A 19,331-nucleotide genomic window follows, 5' to 3' on the forward strand; every position below is an offset into this window, starting at 1 on the left:
GCATCTCTGAGTCACAACCTGTAATTCAGTCCTTTTTCATCTTTGCCGGGTTATATTGTCATTAGAGCATTCTGTCCTATAGTTTTGTAAACTTTCTTTTTCAGGACTTACTGTCCTCGACAGTGTAAATGTTCATCAGCTACATCATGTAACAATAAGAGCATTTTGTCATTCGAAGATATTACCACAAATAAGCAAGGCCAGGTTCTGAAGTCTCTATTCTTTTCATATTTGAAAACTCAAAATTGAGTAAGTTTGGAAGTACTCTACCTCAGATATAAGGAATGTCCTGACAATGAAATTCATATGGAGTAGTTACTCGTACATCAGCGGTCCCTCCTGATCATCCTCCAAACAGTGCCATTTAAGAAATATAATTCCACTCTTTTTCTTCAACAGGGATGCAGAGATGCAGATCCTTGTGAAGGTTCTGACAGGCAAGACCATCCCCCTTGAGGTTGAGCCCAGTGACAACGTCGAGAATGTCATAGCCAACATCCAAGACAAGGAGGGCGCCCCACCTGACCGACAGCATCTGATTTTTGTGGGCAAACAGTGGGAGAAGGGCAGAACTTTCAGACAACACCACCCTGCACTTGGTGCTTCGCCTACAGACAGCATCATCTACCCTTCCCGTCGCCAGCTCACCCAGACACACACCTGCCGCAAGAGGATCAAGCGCCAAGCTCGGCCACAGCGCCATGCTGCCTCCACTGCACAGCAGCCTCTAACTGAACCCCACGGTCCTGGGACCTCAAAAGTCTCCCTTTCCTAGAAAAGATGAAGGAGGAGGAGGAGAAAGAAGAAGAGAAGACGGAGGGAAAGGAGAAGCAGCAGCAGCATAATCCCCATTTTACAGGTAAAGAAACTGAAACTCAGGGAGGTCAAAGAAATTGCACAAGATAGCACAATAACTACCAGAATCAGAATCCCAATCTGCCTATCTCCAAAACTCCTTTCATTTCTACTAGGCCACCCTCAAGATCTGCTCAGCCACACCCTTGATCTACAGCTCTGACCCATCCTGGCAGAACTGCCCACATGGCTCTTCGGACTCCTACAGTACTCTATATGAGCTGCTTCTGCAATACTTATAATTCTTCACTGCATTTTTTTTTATGTGCCTGATAGACTGTCAGGTACCTGAAGACAGGTGTCTTGCCCTGTTCATCTTTGTATTCCTGGCACCCCATACCTGTCACAAGTGCACACTGATTGCAGGATAATAGTATTGCCCGATAAACAAATATAAAGATACTCAAATGCTGGCATAAAGAAATGCAAATTAAAGCAACAATGAAATTTTATCTCTTTAGCAACCAGCTTTGTCAATAGGAAAACATTTTCTAACATTTTGTTTTCTGGGGTGGGGGAAAAACACGGACTCTCACACTGCGTTGGATGGTGTAAAACTTGGTACAATTTTGAACAGCTTTTTGGCAATATCCACCCAAATTTTAAGTATATATTCCTCTTATAGACATTTGTCCTTCAGATATACCTATAAAAGGGTACAAATATAAGTGTACAAGAATGTGGATCATGGTATTGTTTGTAATAGGAAAAAAATTAAAACTTTCTTAATGTCCTTGATAGTAGACTTCATATTACATGATACATTCATATATCAGAATACCATATATCTTAATAAGGGGCAGCCTAATTGCTAAAAAAAAAAAAAAAAAAAAAAAAAAAAAAACCAACCAAACAAAAAACAGATGACCTTTGTGGACTGAAATGGAGAGAGATCCATAAGTGTGGAAATACCTAAAAAGCTACACAAGAAACTGGTAAGAGTGGTTGCCTCTGGGGAGTAGAGAGGTAAGGGGTACGAAGTAGGAAAACTTTTCCTTTTCACATTGTATTTCTCAATATGCAAACGATTTTTGCAACAATCATACATTTTTAGAATAATCATGCAAAACTATGTGAAATTCACTTAATGACATTATTTTTTAAAGTCTGTAAAGAGTCTGGCTCAGTAACTGTTCCTTTCTCCAGCCAGCAGTCCTCTTGTCAGATCCTCTGCTTAAATGAAATTAAGAAAATTATACCATATGTATATGTATCAGCTCCTTATTTCATCATCTACAAAACAGGCAAAATTCAACCTACTTCACAGGACTCTGAGAGGGCCAATGAATAATAAGCATGAAACAGATCACTTAGCACCTGGCACACATTAGGCCCCTAATAATTAAAGTCGCTTCCCCATCCTCTTTTTCTCCCACGGACAGTCTTGTCAAGATTTATTCCCCTTCTCCCCATGGGTGGGAACTTGGAGACTGAAAACAGGAAGGAAAATTTAACTAGTTAATTTTGCTCCTTACAGTGGACTACAGAAAAGACGTGGAGCCCAAAGGAGGGCGAAGAAACAGGTTATAAGGAGCCTCTAAGGTTCACAGTGGATGTCACTGTTTCCATAAAGACAATGGTTCTGTTTGCTTTCTGAGAAGGTTAAGGGTAGCAAATCATTCTCAGCGAGGATGACCAACTTGCCCTGGTCTGAGCATTGAAGTCCTGTATCCTGGGAAACCCCTCAAGTGCCAGGCACATGAAGACAACTGGTCACCATATAACTTTGCCGACTTGCCTGATGCTCCCTGTGCTCTTCTCCCCTCAAAACCCACCTTCCCCTAGGCTAATTCAGGCCCTTCTTCCTGAGGGGCTTTTCCCAGGAGAAGGAAGGCCTGGCCCAGTTAGACCCCACCCAGTCAGGCAGCCTTTCCCAGGAGGGAGGGAACATTTTTCTGAAGCCCAGCAGAGAGCCCAGGGCTGCATTTGCATGTCAATACCCTTTCAGTTTGCCTCGACTTCATTGCTCGGTCCCAGAGCTCTGGGAACAAATGCAAAGGTTTGTGTTCGCTGGTGAATGCGCTCTCCGCTCTTTGATTTGCTCTCTGTCCCCTGGAATGGTGAGGGTTAGACAAACAGTTCCTGGAGCTGGTTAAAGGAAAGCTACCCCTGCCCCAACAAGGCAGATCGGGATGTTCTCATCAGAGGGATAAAGATAGAGAGACAGGACCTTGGCCTGTGAATCCAAATCCAGTACCTACTGAGGCTGAAACTGAATTCTCTTTTCTTAAAATTGGCCACCAAGTTAGATGGAGAAAAGGCTTTGTTGTGGTTGAGGTGTATTTTTCAGCCCCTCACAAGCCTTACTTTCATGCTTTCTGACTGTCCAGGTCAGCAACCAGAAAGTGCCTCGCTCCACAGCTGGGCTTGGGCATTGCTCATCGGGCTGAAAGGGGGCCCGTGCGTTCCCCCTTCCCAAACAGCAGTCAGCATTCAGAACAATCGGCTCTTTGAAAATCCACTGGAAAGCTAGCATTCCTGTGCCTCCAGTGGGGAGGGAGAAGAGGGCAACTTTGAGGCTATTAAAACATCCATCACACACACAGTCCTTTGCTATAATGGGCACCTCCCAGGAATGCGAAGCAGCCAAAAAGCAAAGAGCATAAACAACTCTGGCTTGCTCAGGATGCTGCAGCATCTCTAAAAGCTCTTTGGCTCCTGCCCTCCAAGCCCCAGCTGGGTGGAAACAGTGTCCTATCCACCCACGATCCTGGTTCTCACTCCTTTCTGTGCTGGTTAGGAATTTTCTCAGCTGCAAGGCAAGCAAGGTGCTTTACTTAATGATGTTGCATTTCTGTACATTTATCTAGCTTTCTGTATCTGTGTTTTATTTTACAATAAAGAGCTGAACAATGTTTTAAAAGAAAGATACTGCATTACGTTAAGCAGACAGCCCATCATGACTTAGCAGCCACAGAATACTGCGGATGCAGTCCTGTTTTTACTAAAGGGGTTGTCAGGGATCTGTAATTCACACATCATTAACTGCTTCATTAAGACAGTGGCCTGTGGGCCCTAAACTTGCAGCAGTTTGAAGTCCATACAAGTAAACATTCTGAGCAAGAGAGGTAGCCCCTACCCCCCTTCACCAGTAGGTGTGTCTCAAGAAGTGCTGTTTTCTAGGAAAAAAAGCTTTTCTCAAAATCTGGAACATAAATGTGTAAAACATTTTCACTTAAAACTGATTTGATTTAAAAGTTGATTTAAAAGTTAAAAGCATTACTTTGCAATGAGCTGCACAATCCCACATCATCCATCAAAACCAAGCCATCACAGGCAGCAATGTGCAGTTACTTAAGCCTTTTCATATGCCATAGCCTTTTTACTGGAATAAAAAGCAAGACCGTGAAACACGCAGAAGGGAAAACATCCAAAAATTTATCCATGGCCCATGACATGGGTATGCTTCTGACATGACTTTTTCTAAGCATCATTTATATAAACAATGGAGCCAAATCCTGTTTCCTTTCCTAACGCATGTTTTCTCAGCAGTAGTCTGCAGCTCGTGAAATACAATATGAGAGCTCTGGTTTCCCAGTGAAATCAGATGGTGGGTCTGTTTCCTTAAAATGCATGTGCCACATGGAACCAGCTCCAGACCGGCCCCAATCAAACTGAGAAAGAGCTAAAGACCCCTTTGGACCAGTCAGCACCGCCAATGTGTAGATCAGTGTTTCTCAAACTTAGCCCTGGTGGTTTGAAATCCTTTCCATTTGTGTCTATATAGTGGGCTTCCTCTGCAGTTTTTGTTTGGAGAAAGGATTGTGTGACTACAGTAAGTTGGAGAGACTGTGACTGGACTTAATTTTTTGACTTCATTAAAACCTTCCTGTCTTTCCTGCCATTTTTCTTGGAGCGCTGCTAAATAGTAACGGGCCAAGTAAACTAACTACAACAGAGTGAACACACAAGGGATGGAAGCAGCTTGCATTTGTGCCTTCTGGATAGCATTTGCATTTTTACTGAAGTCTTCAACTTCCTAACCAAAAGGAGGTAAGTACAAACTTCAGGTCCTACAGCCTGTGGCAGAGCTACTTGGAAAAATATTTTGTCATAGGAACGGATCTGCAAGATGCCTGCCCAGTGCCTAAAATCATTCCACCTGAGTAACTACTTAAAAAATAATTCTCCAAGTGTGGTATTCAGACCAGGGTACAACATTAGCATCACCAGGGAATTTGTGAGAATTGCACATTCTCAGGCCCTACCCCAGACCCACTAAATCAGAAATTTTGAGATGGGGGCCCAGGAACTTATCTTTAACCAGCCCTCCAGGTAATTTTTATGCACACAGAAGTTTAGAACCACTGGCCGAGACTAGTGTTTTAACTTGCAGTTTTTAAAAGCAGAGCCTGAGAAGGAGCTTCTAATGAGAATGATATTAAGAACATACTCTCCAGAGAAACTTGTAAGGAAGGGTGGAGTGAAATAAAGAAAGGGGAGGAGCCAGACAAGCGGGTGGGCCCAGGGAAAGTCTTGCCTGGTCTGAAGACACAGGAAGAGAGAGCTCTGGAGTACAAACCACACAGTAGAGTTATTGTCCCTTAAGGCAAGGAGCCAAACTTTGTTATACCCTTTCCTTGGTCACTGACTGCGGGGAAGGGGGAGACTTCCCATCAGCTGAGGGTGGTTCTCTGGAGAAGGGGAATCTGTTTTCCATTAGCAGCTAACAAGTGGCTGGAAGATGGGAGGTCTGGCTGAGACACCCAAAGCTGTCTTCCACCATCACTATTACCAGCACCTCCACCGATGCATAAAGTCAGTGTCAGAGAAAGACCAGCTTTACTACTTTTACTGTGGATCAGCTGGAGAAGAACTCCCCTACTGACCCTCAGTACCCAAGACAACATCAAGCATACAGGAGGAAAGATCTTAAACTCCAAACCAGCCCTGAAGAGCCTCCAGAAACTTCACCTACCTCAGTCATCCCTAAGTAGTATTAATACCACTGAGCTATACCTCCACACCATACATTCTCATATTGATGGACATTTGAATTACTTCCAGTTTGGGGCAGTTATGAATAAAGCTGGTATCCTTATCTGTCTGAAGGCCCATTTTTAATAACAAAATATGTTAATGACCCCCCCTCTAGTAGCCACTGATTTTGTTTGAATAGCATATACTTGCATTTAAAATAGGACATGTGTGACATTATTTTTTACTACAATAATAGTAATGGTTACTCGGATTTATAGACCCCTTTGCAATAACCTGTGCTCCCTGCACTACCCCCAGGGGTATGTGGCTCCCAGATCAGGAATAACTGCTATAGAGGACTCACTCACCTTTGGGATCTCTTAAATAAGAAATGTGCTAAAACGTGGATGCCCCCTTTCATTACTCCAGAGTTACAAGCTCTAGTAATCACACCAGAAAGCAGAATTTGTAATCACCATTCTCCTGTTAACGCTCTCTTGCTTCCCACTGAAGCACAAGTTTTTATCCCAGAGGGGCCGGTAAGCCCAGGCTCTTCTCTGCTAAATAGAATCGTACATGGCAAAGATGGCTATTTCTGTCATTATGATAATGAGCTGGACTTGCATCTTGAATGAAATCTGAATTTAATGCATCTGAGGGGAAGAAAACCAAAGCAGGTAAATTAGAATCAATGTGGGAATTACTTTTTCAGAATGGCCTTCCCGCTTTCAGAACTGCTCCTGGACTTAATCCCACCACGTTTCCCTCCGCTCGGTCATTCACTGAGATCAAGTCCAACTGAATGGCTGGAGTCCAGACTGAGTTTTCTGGGTGGTTTACTCCACCTCTCTGACGTTTTCCCACCGTTCCATTTCTCACTGCCTTTCAGGCTTTCATCCTTGAAATGGGTGTTTTGGAGACACTCACCTCTCACCCAGAGACCAAAAACAAAGCTACAGGAACAGTCCCTGGTCACATCTCCTCAGGTTTTGCTTTATCACTGCTATGGTCACTCTAGTCAAGAAGAGAGAGATAAGGAAAACCGTACGGACTGTTTTCTGGGACTAAACACAAAAAATGCTAAAGAAAATGGATGATGTGGTGTTGTACACTTTGATATTAACCTAACAGTGCCAGGAAGAACTTAATTGATGGATGATACGCCCAGGATCCATTTGAATTGTGCTAAGCTCATTCATTTTAGTTTTGCTGACAATCTGAACACCATATTTGTTAGCATAAAGTCAGTCTCTGGGTAAATGTACTGTCAGCAGTGATACTGTACAGTCTTTGGAGTTGAGATGTGAAAATGCTCAATAATTTTTAAAGTAAATAAATTTAAATTAAAAAAAATTTAAAGCCCTTCCCTTCAGTTCCTATTGGCACATGTAGATGACTGATAAAGCTAGGTAATCACTTTGTGGCTAGTCAATGCTATCATAGCCTTTGGGGGAACCAGAACTCTGAATATTTCTTTCCAAGGCTAGCGATTTCTTAGCAGGGTGCAGGGGTGGGCGGGGGTTGGGGGCTCCAATCAGGAAAAAAAATCTCTCGTGACAATAAAATGCTGATAACTACTTCACTTTGACTCTTTTATATATAGGTCACAAGTGACAACAGAGCCTAGCTATCATTCATCAAAATGTGCATGCTACAAAATTGCACCTGGTACAAAGATATCATTAACCTTCCTTTACAAACAATGACCGTGTTCCCTTCTCCCCAAATCACCTCAAGTCATTCGATTTTATTTTCACGTGTTGGCCTTTGTTGGCTTTTCATCTCCCACTGATCCATTTGTTATGCAAAGTATGACAAGAGGAGATTACTGAAAGCCGCCTTATTTTTCTTTTAAAGAGCCTCCTGGATGATTACTGTATTTGCTCATCAGAAAATGAAGTATGAAAACATTCTAACATTTGCCTCTACAAGGGCCTCATAAAAAGAGATTGAACTACTGACTCTTTACCGTCCCCCAACTACCACCATCACAATCACTCGAGCAATCTTGCCACTGTCCTCAGCCTTAACCTAGAAATACCATTCTAGAAGGAACATATTTAAACCTAGTGATACTAACTATGTGGCTGTTCGCCTGGGAGGCATAGCCAGAGAGCATGTTGATTCTACTGTCTGGTGTAATACTGATTCACCCATATTAATGCTGTAAACCAAAGCCTGGGTAATTGTTCATTGTGTGGAAAATGTGACTTGATATTCCTAAATGTCAACTAGGAGCTCTGGGCTGAATTGCTGCTGCTTCGATGTCCCTACCATATAGCTAGTTATGTTGATTTTGAAGTATTTTTCACAATGCTCAGCAGTAGCACAAAGATACTTGATGAGAAAAATCAAGGAAGTACTCCAAAACTGTAAATAATAGTAACATGTCACATCTCTGCCTTGTAGCAATAAGGTAGAGATTACCTGTGCTATGTTTCAAAGAAGATTTATAGATCTTGATACTTCAAAGGTTCTTTCAATAGGATTATTTTTATACTTAATGTAATATAAATTTACAGGGCTTAGAAGGAGACTGTAAAAAACATTAAGCAGAAAATAGGAATACCTTTCTCATTTTCTGTGTTACTTTTACTCCCTAACAAGGGAGCTCCTTGGCATCTTGAAGCTTGAATCTTAATACGTATTTTTATGACACATAAACTATTTAGCTCAATGTTATATTCAAAATGAGTTCTCCAGAAGTTCTTGATTCTGACACTTGTGAGACCGGATGACACTTAGACCCTCCCCTTCTTCTTTGCCTCCTTGATCTAGTCATTTTCAAATTTTTCTTCAAAACTCAGCAGAGACAGCCACGTGTAAAGTTAGTCTAGCAACATTTTCAACTGATGCAGACAAAATAATTTTAACGACCTGGGAAAATGCTCATTAAATAATGGTACTCAGTGATACCACATGTAAAACTATTTCCAGACATGTCTGTTCATTTGCAAACCAGTCCAATTTTCCACCCAGTTGTTACTGTCCCATCAAGACCCAGAGAAACAGCTCAGAGCTCAGCGTGCTGTAGCATCAATTATTGGTCCAAGGGTGGAATCTGATCTCAGGGTGTCAATTATATCTCCTCTCTCACTGGAGTATCTTCCTACTTTCTTTTTAAATTCTTGAAATTTACATACTTCATGTAAATTTAATTCTTTTTAGTGTATAATTCTATAAATTTTGACAAATACATAGAGCCACGTCACTACCACCACAATTAGGATACAGAACATTTTCATCAACCTCATCAACCCCCCAAAATTTTCCTATGCTACTTCTTTGTAGCCAGACATCACCCCTAACTCCTGGCAGCCATGGATCTGGTCTCCACTGCTATAACTTTGCCTTTCTGAGAATGCTGTACAAATGAAATCACATAGTATGTCATCTTTCAAATCTGGATTTTTTTTTTTTTTTTTTTTTACTTAGCATAATGCATTTTAGATTCATTCATCTTGTTGCACACATCAAGAGGTCATTCCTTTTTATTACTAAGTAGCATCCCACTGTACGGATGTACTACAATTCACTCAGTGCGTTCCCAGTTGAGGGACATTGGGTTGTTTCCAGTTTGAAGAAATTATGAATAAACCTGCTATAAAAATTTTGTAGAGGTTTTTTTTTTATTTGCGTAAATATGTAAAAGTAAAATTTCTGCTTTACATGGGAAATATATATTTAACTTTATGAGAAACTGACAAACTATTTCCCAAAAGAGCTGTGCTGTTTTGCATTCCCACTGGCAGCATATGAGAGTTCCAGTTGCTCTACATCTTTGCCAGTTGTTTTTCAACTATTCTAGTGGGTGCATGATATATCTCACTGTGGTTTTGATATCCATTTCTCTAGTAACTAATAATGCTGAGCATCTTTTCGTGTGTTTGTCATCTGTATATATTGTTTGGTAAAGCATCTTCAGAACTTTACCCATATTTTAATTAGGTTGCCCATTTTCTTATTCAGTTTTGAGAAATTTTTTTACGTGGTTTGGATACACATATATGTCTGTGTGTTTTGTAGATATGTTCTCCCAGTGTGGCTCGTCTTTCCATTCTATTAACAGTGGCTGTTGCACAGCAAACATTTTTAATATTGATGAAGTCCCAGTTTATCAATTTATATTCTTTTATGAATTATGCTTTGGTGTCATACCTAAAAACTCTTTGCCTAACCCAAGATCACAAAAATTTTCTTCTATGGTTTCTTTTAAATGTTTTATAGTTTTATATTTTAGCTTTATATCTCTGATCTATTTTGAATTAATTTGGGTAAAAAGTGTCTCAGTGGAATCTGAGCTTAGAGGTCCAGAAGGAAGCCGTCAGTTGATGACAGACCTTTAAATGACTGGTTCTGATGTCGATGCAGGGCTGGCTGCAATGTTGCACCAAGTACAGGCTTCATAAGCAAAGAGACAGGACACATGACCTCTGAGCAGCAGTAAGCGTGAACTAGGATCTTGAATTTCCCAGTCTGTTTTCCCCGGGGCCTGTCTCTTCTTTTCATCTTGTCTGTGAATATCCATGAGATTGCCTTTTGAAATCCTTAAATTATCCCTTACCCTCATGCCTGAGTTAGCCTCAGGGGGTTTCTGATCTTTGCCAACAAACTTTGGCAAGAACAACACTCTACTCAGTGTAATGATCTTAACTGAGCGTATGTACGTGTGTGCATTAAGTAATTTTAAATAATGCAACTCTGGTATGTAGAGAAAACATGTCATTTCTTTCTTTAGTCTACAGATGCTCTGTTCCTTCTCTCTAGCACTCAGATACCAGCTAAGAAGACATTAACTAAGTTAACTGTCAGATTTAACACTGAGTGTGATCTTATAAACTAAACTTCTGGAGCTGGAAGAGAGTCATCATCTTACTGTCTGGTCCTCCCTCCTCCATTAGGAAATGCCTCACCATCCAGCTCTTGAAGGGAGGACTTAGATATATCAAGTAGGGAGGCAAAGGATTTAGACACTTCTTTCTCAAAGCATATCCTGGTTGTCAAGACAGCTGACTTGCCGCACAATCCTATTTCTGAAGGTCAAAAGTTGAGTATTATCTCACTTTTTCCAGTCTGCTTTCAAGCCAGCTGGATAGGTGGATGCCTCAGGCAGAGGAAGACCAAGGTCAAGTGCTTAGAAAAACAAAAGAAACCACATGAAACCATTTAAAATTATTATCACCACCATATCCCTCTTTCAGGCCACACACACACACACTCATGCACACACAGTCGGAACAAACTGGCCCTTCTTATTCCCGATGTAAAGCCCACCTCAGCAGACTATCACCCAAAACCACACATCCACTCACACAAAGGCCTTGAAAGGTTACGTCTTCATTCCAAGCATCTTAGAGACAGAGGGAGGATTGATCATAGTCCTGTTTTTTTCATCATGGGCCTAGCTCCCAAGTGTTGGCAGGATAACTTCTTGCTTCTATCTCCCTTCTTCCTCAAATGTCAGCCAATGCTACGTGGTTTCAGGGCTCAATTCTCACTTTCAGCCCCAACTCTCTTCTCACTCTCAGACCCCTCTACTCTGGGTTTCAAACTGTTTTGAACTTCGAGGGTCCTTCCTCATTAAATCCACATAGCCACCCCCCGACCAGCTCCTACCTATTCCCTTCTCCCATTAACTTGATTAGCACATGGGGCCAAACATGGAATGTCTTTGGATAGTTGAGGAAGGAGAGAAAGCACACGTTAACGTGTTAAAATATTTGCCTCGCTATGCAAACACGCACAGGACTAAACACACATAGAGAAAATTCCTAAAGAAAACAAATTAAAATGTCGACTGTGATCCTCTAGGGATGGTAGGATTAGAGCTGATTTCTTCTTTAGACTCTGGAATTTTCAAAAAATTCAATGACGTACCTTTATTCATATCATAGCATAAAGTAATCATTAATTTTCCTGCCTGTCTCTTCTCAACAGATTCCAGGATTCTTAACAGCAGCCAACAGTATTATGTATTGAGGTACCTCCCTGGTACAGTGCCTGGCACATGCTAGACACTCAATAAACATGTGTTGAATAAATGAATGAACTTTTCAGATTATGATTCCCTGATTCTAAAAAGAGAAACAGTTCTGCCAAATAGGGCTCTTCGAGGAATAATCCAAAGGATTCTGGATAAGAAATATTCTCTAAGATATAATATTCTGTATATATAAAATAGATGAACAAGTTTCAACTGCATAGCACAGGGAACTATATTCAGTATCTTGTGGTAACCTATAATGAGAAAGACTATCAAAAGGAATATATGTATGTAAATGTATGACTGAATCACTATGCTGTACACCAGAAATTGACACAACATTGCAAACTGACTATACTTCAATTAAAAAAAAAATATTCTCTAAGATATACTATTCTGTTCGGCACTTGCTTGGGAACGAGAAGTGGTGCTGAGAGACGGTGCATCAGAAGACCACGAGGACAGCAGAGAGAACAGGGGAAAAGTCAGGGGGAGCAAAGAAAGGGAAACAAAGCGAAGAAATTCCTCACTATTGTGCATGGAACCCCCATTCCACTCCAAAGCCGTAGCCGGGATCTGGGGGCAGACCTTGCTGGAACCCACACAAGCACACACACCTGTCCCAAAGGACAGATTCAGGTGAGTTTTCAATTCTTAAGATTCAGATAAGTGTAATACTGAAGTTTAGGAATACTAAACTATACGGAGGGAAAGCCGATCTGGACAAAAAGAGGAAGCCCAGCTGCTTGATTAGCCAAGCGACTTTCCCACTTCCCTGAAGGTAGGGTGGCAGGCAAGCTCTACCCAGGAGCTGTCACTGTCCCATCCTCCCAAGACTGGTGCAGAAGTTCCACAGCCTCTTCATTCGCTTTATGCTCTGAGCACCCTGCACAGCCCAATGCAGCTGTGCCTCCAAATCCTCTAAAGTGCTTCGTGGAACCTGAGAAGGGAGGCCTGTCACTTAAATGGGTAAAAACTGCTGGGTTCCATGATTGCAATCCTTCCCAAAGGTCCTGGCATTTCTGAGTGTGTATCCAGGAACTGTTCTTTACTAAGTCCACCTACTCCGAGTGCCAACGTGGACGACTATGTTCCATACAGAGGACTAACACTGATCAAGCTTGGACTGAAACTTCCCTGAAACATGTTGAAACTAGTCAATGGACCATGGTTGTGAGCCACTTGGCACCCCTTCACTCCCAGAAATTTCATTTAGAGTATTTTAACGTTCCAAAAAAAAACTACAACATCTCCTGTTTCTTGGGCGGGAGGGGGAACAAAAATACGTCATGTCACCAAATCTAGGATCATTTTACTGTCAAAGATCATTAAGTCCAATTAACTGGGCATGCCCTCGTTGTTTTAATCAATATAATATCTAATTACATAAAGGATTTGCAACAGAAAAAATTAAAATATGCATGAAAAATAAATAAATGGTAAAGCACAGTAAGAGATGCCCCTTTGAAATGCCCCGTAAGAGCTTCCCTAGAGTAGTCCTCTCCTGGTTCTCTTCTCTCTTCCTGGACTCTTTCCTGTCTTCAGCTATCCTCCATCCTACCTGGAAGCATCCCTGAAGACTTGTAGATCTTGGCTTCATCATCTGTAAAATGGGCTTCTGTACTACCTTCTTTTCAGAGTTGCAGTGAGAATTGAATTCCAAAAAGTATACATACAAGATGCAGAGTGAGAGTCTGATCAATGCAATAACCTCCCTTTCCCGTTCCTCTCTCTCCCATGTATTGAGGGAAAGAGAGGTTCCTTTCTCCAGTATACACCCTTGTACAGAATGGAGACTTGGATTTCTGGTTCGGCTTTTTATATGGGGGCCATAACTAATTTTAGCTGCCTGCAGCTAAAATGGAGCACAAGCTTTCAAATCTACACTGAAACAAGAACATAAAAACCTGCCCCCACAAAACCATCTCATTTGGCAGAGCCCCTGTTCTATGCCCCAGGCCTCGAGGTGAAGTCTCATCTCACTTCTCTCCTTGGTGCCCCTCCAAGTCCTGATGATGCTGTTTCTGCACACTGTGGACCATCTGTGTATCTCCCTATTGTTAACTTAGACCTCCATCCCTCTTTATGACCACCATATGCTCTTGAGGGCTACTTGTTTCCTATATCCAATACATACTGCCAGATACATCCTCCTCATACTCCTAGACAGCAGTTTAAGGGTAAGAAATGCCTCTTCTCTGTCAATAATAGCAAACCCCAAGCCAACTCTTACATGTGGTCTCTCCTAGTCAATTCTGTGCAATATACCACATCCTGAAATCTGACGTGGGCTCTGTGGGTTCAACGCTGAACCCCAAAGTAACGCTTTGGCTTACCATCTGTCTCTCTGCAAGTGCCCTGTTTACACCTGCTAGTCAATCCGAAACGTATATATTCTTTAAGCACCAAATTCTCATGAAGCTTTTCCACACCAACCACATCTCAGAATGATGGTTCCTTCTCTCTGAATCCTTTAATGCTGTGTCACACATCACACTTACTCATATGTCAATTTAGTCCCAGGCTCAAATCTCAAATTATTAAATACAGTCACACACGCAGAAACATATACCTATTATGTATGTCTTCTAGACCCCAGTCAGATGATTCTGCTGTATTTCTATTCCCCATAGTGCCTTGCACAAATGATACACACTCAATAAACCCATGTTGACTCTTTGAATCCACTGCCAGCTACTACCTGGTCCAGATGATAGTTAAAAACAATATTTTTAATGCTTTTTTTGCATGTGAGACTCAGCCTATTAAAGGTGTGTGGGATGAAATCTCAAAAACACAGCATTAAATAACACTAACAACTCTCAATTCTTTCTCAATCCCTTCAGATAAACCACAGAGAAATTTTTAGTTTGGCACCAGAATACCCTTCTCATCTCTCTAAAATGAGTATCTCCTTTTTTTAGAAAAAGAGAGCAGGCCTCAAGCTCAGAACCTTTATAGCCTTGAGAGTCTAAAAACCATTGTTTTGTCTTCAGTTTTTGTGTTGAGTCATCTATTTTTGGCATGTGATATCCTGTTTCCTTTAATAACAGATTTAGTTAAATAAAAAGGTAGGTTAACTCCTTTTTTGTTGTTGTTTAAGATTTAGCAAATTTTGGAAAGGTGGATCAAGTGTGAGAAATTCTGCTTTAACAGTCTTGGTGGGGGAGGGTATAGCTCGGTGGTAGAGCATGTCCTTAGTGTGCACGAGGTCTTGGGTTCTATCCCCGGTACCTCCGTTAAAAACAATAAGTAAGTAAGTAAACAAATAAACCTAATTACCTTCCCTTCCCCTCAAAAGAAACAAGAAGTGTAAAAAAAAAGAGGATTTAAAAAATTATAAAAACCACTCTTACTAACATTCTTTATCTCTCAACCCTGGTGATTGCCTTTGGCCTGAGCTTTGAACAATCAATGGATCAAAAAGGTGGGCAAGTTAGCACCAGTGCTGGGGGGAGACAGTGAGCAGAAAAGAGATGATCCAGACAGCGAGCCTGAAAAAATACCACCTGAGCTTCACACACAGTCCTCCATGCATCACCTCTAATACCAAGGCAAGCCTCCCACACCACTCTTCCGTGCCTGCCTCAGATCATTACCCAGACTTCTCCCAGGAAAAAATACTCAGTGAGAGGTACATGTCACATGACTCATTCTAGACCCAACAGCATCCAAAGACTTGGACTTCCCTTTTCCTAAACATGACTCAACATGTCCAAACTTATTATTTCCTTTTATCTTTGAGCTAGGTAGAAAACGAAAGTGACAGCCACAATTTGCTCCTAAATGTTAGCAGAAACTAAATTCCTGATCTTAGGGATTCCAGGTGAAATCAAACCAGGGAAGTTCTACGACACGCTGCCAGGAATGTACCTAAGAAATAATTACACTGAAATCCCCTCGTTACCTGTTAGTATTAATTGCCAGGCACCCTATCAGCATGGGGATAAATGAGTGACCTTGATCTTTCAGTTATTAACATGGGAAGGGGTAAGATAAAACAATAGATTCCTACTTGGGGAGAAGCAGGCTCTTATTTTTGAGGTAAACAAAATAGTACATTGGGTAAATCCTGTTATTTGATAAGGATCCAGGAGAGACTGATGGTTAAGGGTAAAATTCCCAGAGATTTCTTCTGAACAGAATTAGTAGGAGAAAAAAAATAACAGCTGTAGAGCAAAAGATTGTTCCAAATGTTAGTAATGACATCCACAAGGGAACAGGGTTAGGTCAAGAAGTAAATGAAGAGGATTATGTCAGGAAGGTTAGGAATGAAGCCATCCAGGCTGACTGTTGTCAGGTCAAGATTATAGGAGCAAAGACAATACCATAAATCATTTAAACAGTCATACAAGAAGTTGATTACTTAATACACTTTTGATTATCTAATAACTATGTGCAGATGTATCAAAATTGGTATAGACTGAATTCTTCAAACTGACCTCTTAGACTCTGCATGAAAGAATCTAGCTGGTCTCTAAGAATAAGGTCAGTAGAACCCATGGTCGGAATCCTGTCTGGTGTCCCAAAGTCCTGACAGCCAACCCCACTGACGTGAAAAAAACAGCCAAAGCCAAAGTGAACTGCCACCAGCTGCTGTGACATTTTGCACTTTATATTTTCAGTAAGTACTGTGTACTCATGAATTTTGGAAAATATGTTCATATACCTCACGTGACTATATTAGGAATAAATCAAAATCTTATGTAATTAAAATAAGGCAATGGAAACCTCCTTTATCACCAATAAAGCTACGTTACAATAAATTCTAAATTCAGATTGATTGCACTCAAGTATCACCCATGTTATAAAATAAAGTCCTTGTAAGTAGTAATAAATACAAGAGAGCTAAATTGCCAGTTGCTTTTACGACAGAACACGTAGATCCTGAAGTCCTAAGTACTATATTTTGAAGTTCTTCAAAAGTCGAAAGCACACATACCAGGGTTTCAAGCTTGCAAGATGTTATTTAGCAACTACTACTTAATAAGACAGTTCTAGATTTTCATAAAAAGGATAAGGGAATTTTATATTAATATTTCTAGAAAACTATACAACCAGGCAACAGACAACAGACATTGATACTAATGCATACCCATGATTATAACCAACCAAGGCTAAGTTTTGAGCGTTTTTTTTTTTAATGTCTAGTTTCTTTTTGTTTAAAAATGACATCCCTTTATTTTTTATTTTTTTAAGAACACAACCTCTTTATTTCTCCTTGAGATACAAATGTTCAGTCTGGATAAGAATGAGCTAGCTCTTCCATTTGTTCCAATGAATTACAATGGAGGAATAGCCTAAAGGGATCTAGGCTCTTTTGGTCTATTAATATTCAGCTTATCAAATCTACAGCCTGGTACTACTGGAGCAGGACTGCCACAATAAGGCCAGATGTGCTTAATTGCTTAAGATGAAGATGGCAAATATAGACAATTCAACATGTACGTGCATGCATGTGCCCAGTGTCTCCATATGCTAAAGTTCCGTATTTGGTCAGGGCTGGGAGTGTTACTACAGTGCTAGCCCACCTTTGCTCCTCTGATTCTGCTTCACTGCTTTCGAGGGAGAAAAGGTTCCAATGGTCTGGGAACTGGTGGGGGCCATTCCCTTGGCAGCTTGCTGGGCTAACCAGTACTTGTATCTTTTGGTCTTGGGCCTCTCAAAGTTCACCAGACATAGGTACCCTCACGGTGTCAGGTCCATTTACCGTCACCTCACACCACTACTCGCCCCGCTGTGTGATGGGCGCTTCTAGTAACTTCAGTGCATATGGGGCGACCACAACACCAAGATTTCTGAGGAAGTGGCGGGCAACTATTTCAGGGTTTAGCTCCTATTTGACATTGTTCTTCATCCCCACCTCCAGGTGACAACTCAGAAATTTCACTGTCGCCTCACCTGCCTTGGTCTGGATCTTCTCTCATCTTCCTTCTCGCCTCAGCGACTTCTCCTCTTCAAACAGCTTCTTGTTTTCGGGAGATGCATACACAGCCAGTCCCTGAGGAAGCAAGATGTGATTACGGCCCTCAGATTTCTTCACCGAGGCCAGGTCACCGCGGATTCCAAGTTCCTCCACAGGCTGCGTGAGGATGAGCTCCAGGCCGTCTGCGGGCCGGCGTTTCGCGCCCTCCACCAGCTTGCTGACGCGACGGCGCCGGTGCCGGCGCAGGCGCGGCTACCGGCCCTCTCCCGCCCGGCCCGTGCCCCGAGAGGCCGAGGTCGCGCTCCGAGCCGGGGACGCCGCCTTCAAAGCGCCCGAACTCCTCCCCGCAGCGGCCGCTCGGGGCCGGTCCGCAGCAGAGCCCGGCCCGCGGCAGCCGCCGCCATGTTCCCTTTTTTTTTTTTTTTTAATATATTTTATAGTTAAAATTTTTTGGTGAGGAGAAGGAGGTAATTAGGCCTACTCCTTTTTTAATGGAGATACTAGGGATTGAACCCAGGGCCTCATTCATGCATACGAGGCACACACTCCACCACTTAGCTATGCCCTGCCCCCACCCCCACCCCCCCAGTTTTGGGCTTTTTTTAACGTATTTGTAGACATAGTTAAAACCATGTCGAGGTATTCAGATTTCACAACTGTTCATTTCACAGCCAGAAGTTACCTTGAAGATCACATTGCCTGAGAAAGCCAAAATCCAATAGTGTCCTAGTCGGACGTGGGTTCAAACATCCCAGCTACACACTACCCAAGAGGACTTTGGGCAGAACTCTTAGCTTTTCTGAAATGGCGCAGGAAACAGCGCAGCTAAGTGTACCCACCTTATCGGGCTCTTCTGAGGAGAAGACGAGGTACCGTGCGTCAGGCCGGCAGCAGTGCCTGGCACCGAGGACGCGCCGAATAAGCGGGAGCCGCCTTTATCACGTCTCATCTACGTCAGCCTGGAAGCGTTAAATGACTACGTAACCAAGAGCAAACAGCTCGTGAGTGGGGGAGGGCGGGCTTGAGTCAGGTGTTCTGAATTTTCATTAGTGCTATTGCCGCTTAACCACAGCTGCCCGATGTTTCACCCAATTGAAGACCACGTTTATCAGGGATTGAATAACGTGGTAATCCCCGCAGCTTCTGCTCAGCTGCATGCTGACTGCAGTGAAGCCACGGGAACTGCGTGATGCGAGATGAAATCGCACTGGAACGGCGTCTTAAAACCAGACAAAGTCCTCTCGTGTTCCATGAGTTTAATTATGACACAGTTAAACAGATTCTGAGAAATTTCAAACCTGGGAACTTGTGCCCACAGAGACACCCAGGCCCTGGCAGCGGCTCTTAATCACATTCCTCAGTCAGGTGTCAAGCAGAGAACAGGCACCAGCGCACAAGCAAGTTTTGTTTAGAATACCTCAAAAAGCCAGCCAAGTGGCAAATGTGGACATCTGTGCTAGACTGTGGCTGTCCTGTTTTTTCAGTCTAATCTGTCAAGATAACCATTTCCCCATTCTCTTAAACAAACACAGACTTCCTTGTTTAAACACTATAACAGTTCTAACAGAACACACAGCTTTTAATCATTCTTTGTTAAGTACACTGGCAGGAGTCTGAGAAAAGGATCAAGACATCTTGAATGTAAAC

General features: G+C 42.1%; 1 protein-coding gene and 1 pseudogene across 1 annotated transcript; one reads left to right on the top strand and one right to left on the bottom strand.

Moving 5' to 3' along the window:
* Positions 1-409: 409 nt before the first annotated feature.
* Positions 410-775, top strand: LOC106730498 (ubiquitin-60S ribosomal protein L40-like). The gene has a single exon (XM_032468585.1). The coding sequence runs from the start codon at positions 410-412 to the stop codon at positions 773-775; it is 366 nt and encodes a 121-aa protein (XP_032324476.1).
* A 16,078-nt stretch (positions 776-16,853) lies between these two features.
* LOC116662682 lies at positions 16,854-18,146 on the bottom strand (annotated as a pseudogene).
* Positions 18,147-19,331: the final 1,185 nt, after the last annotated feature.

This window comes from Camelus ferus, chromosome 3 (genome assembly GCF_009834535.1).
Source record: "Camelus ferus isolate YT-003-E chromosome 3, BCGSAC_Cfer_1.0, whole genome shotgun sequence".
Classification (NCBI taxonomy): Eukaryota; Metazoa; Chordata; class Mammalia; order Artiodactyla; family Camelidae; genus Camelus; species Camelus ferus.

Excerpts from the sequence above, each read along its gene's own strand:
- LOC106730498 (XM_032468585.1), top strand. The coding sequence starts at position 410 with ATGCAGATCCTTGTGAAGGTTCTGACAGGCAAGACCATCCCCCTTGAG.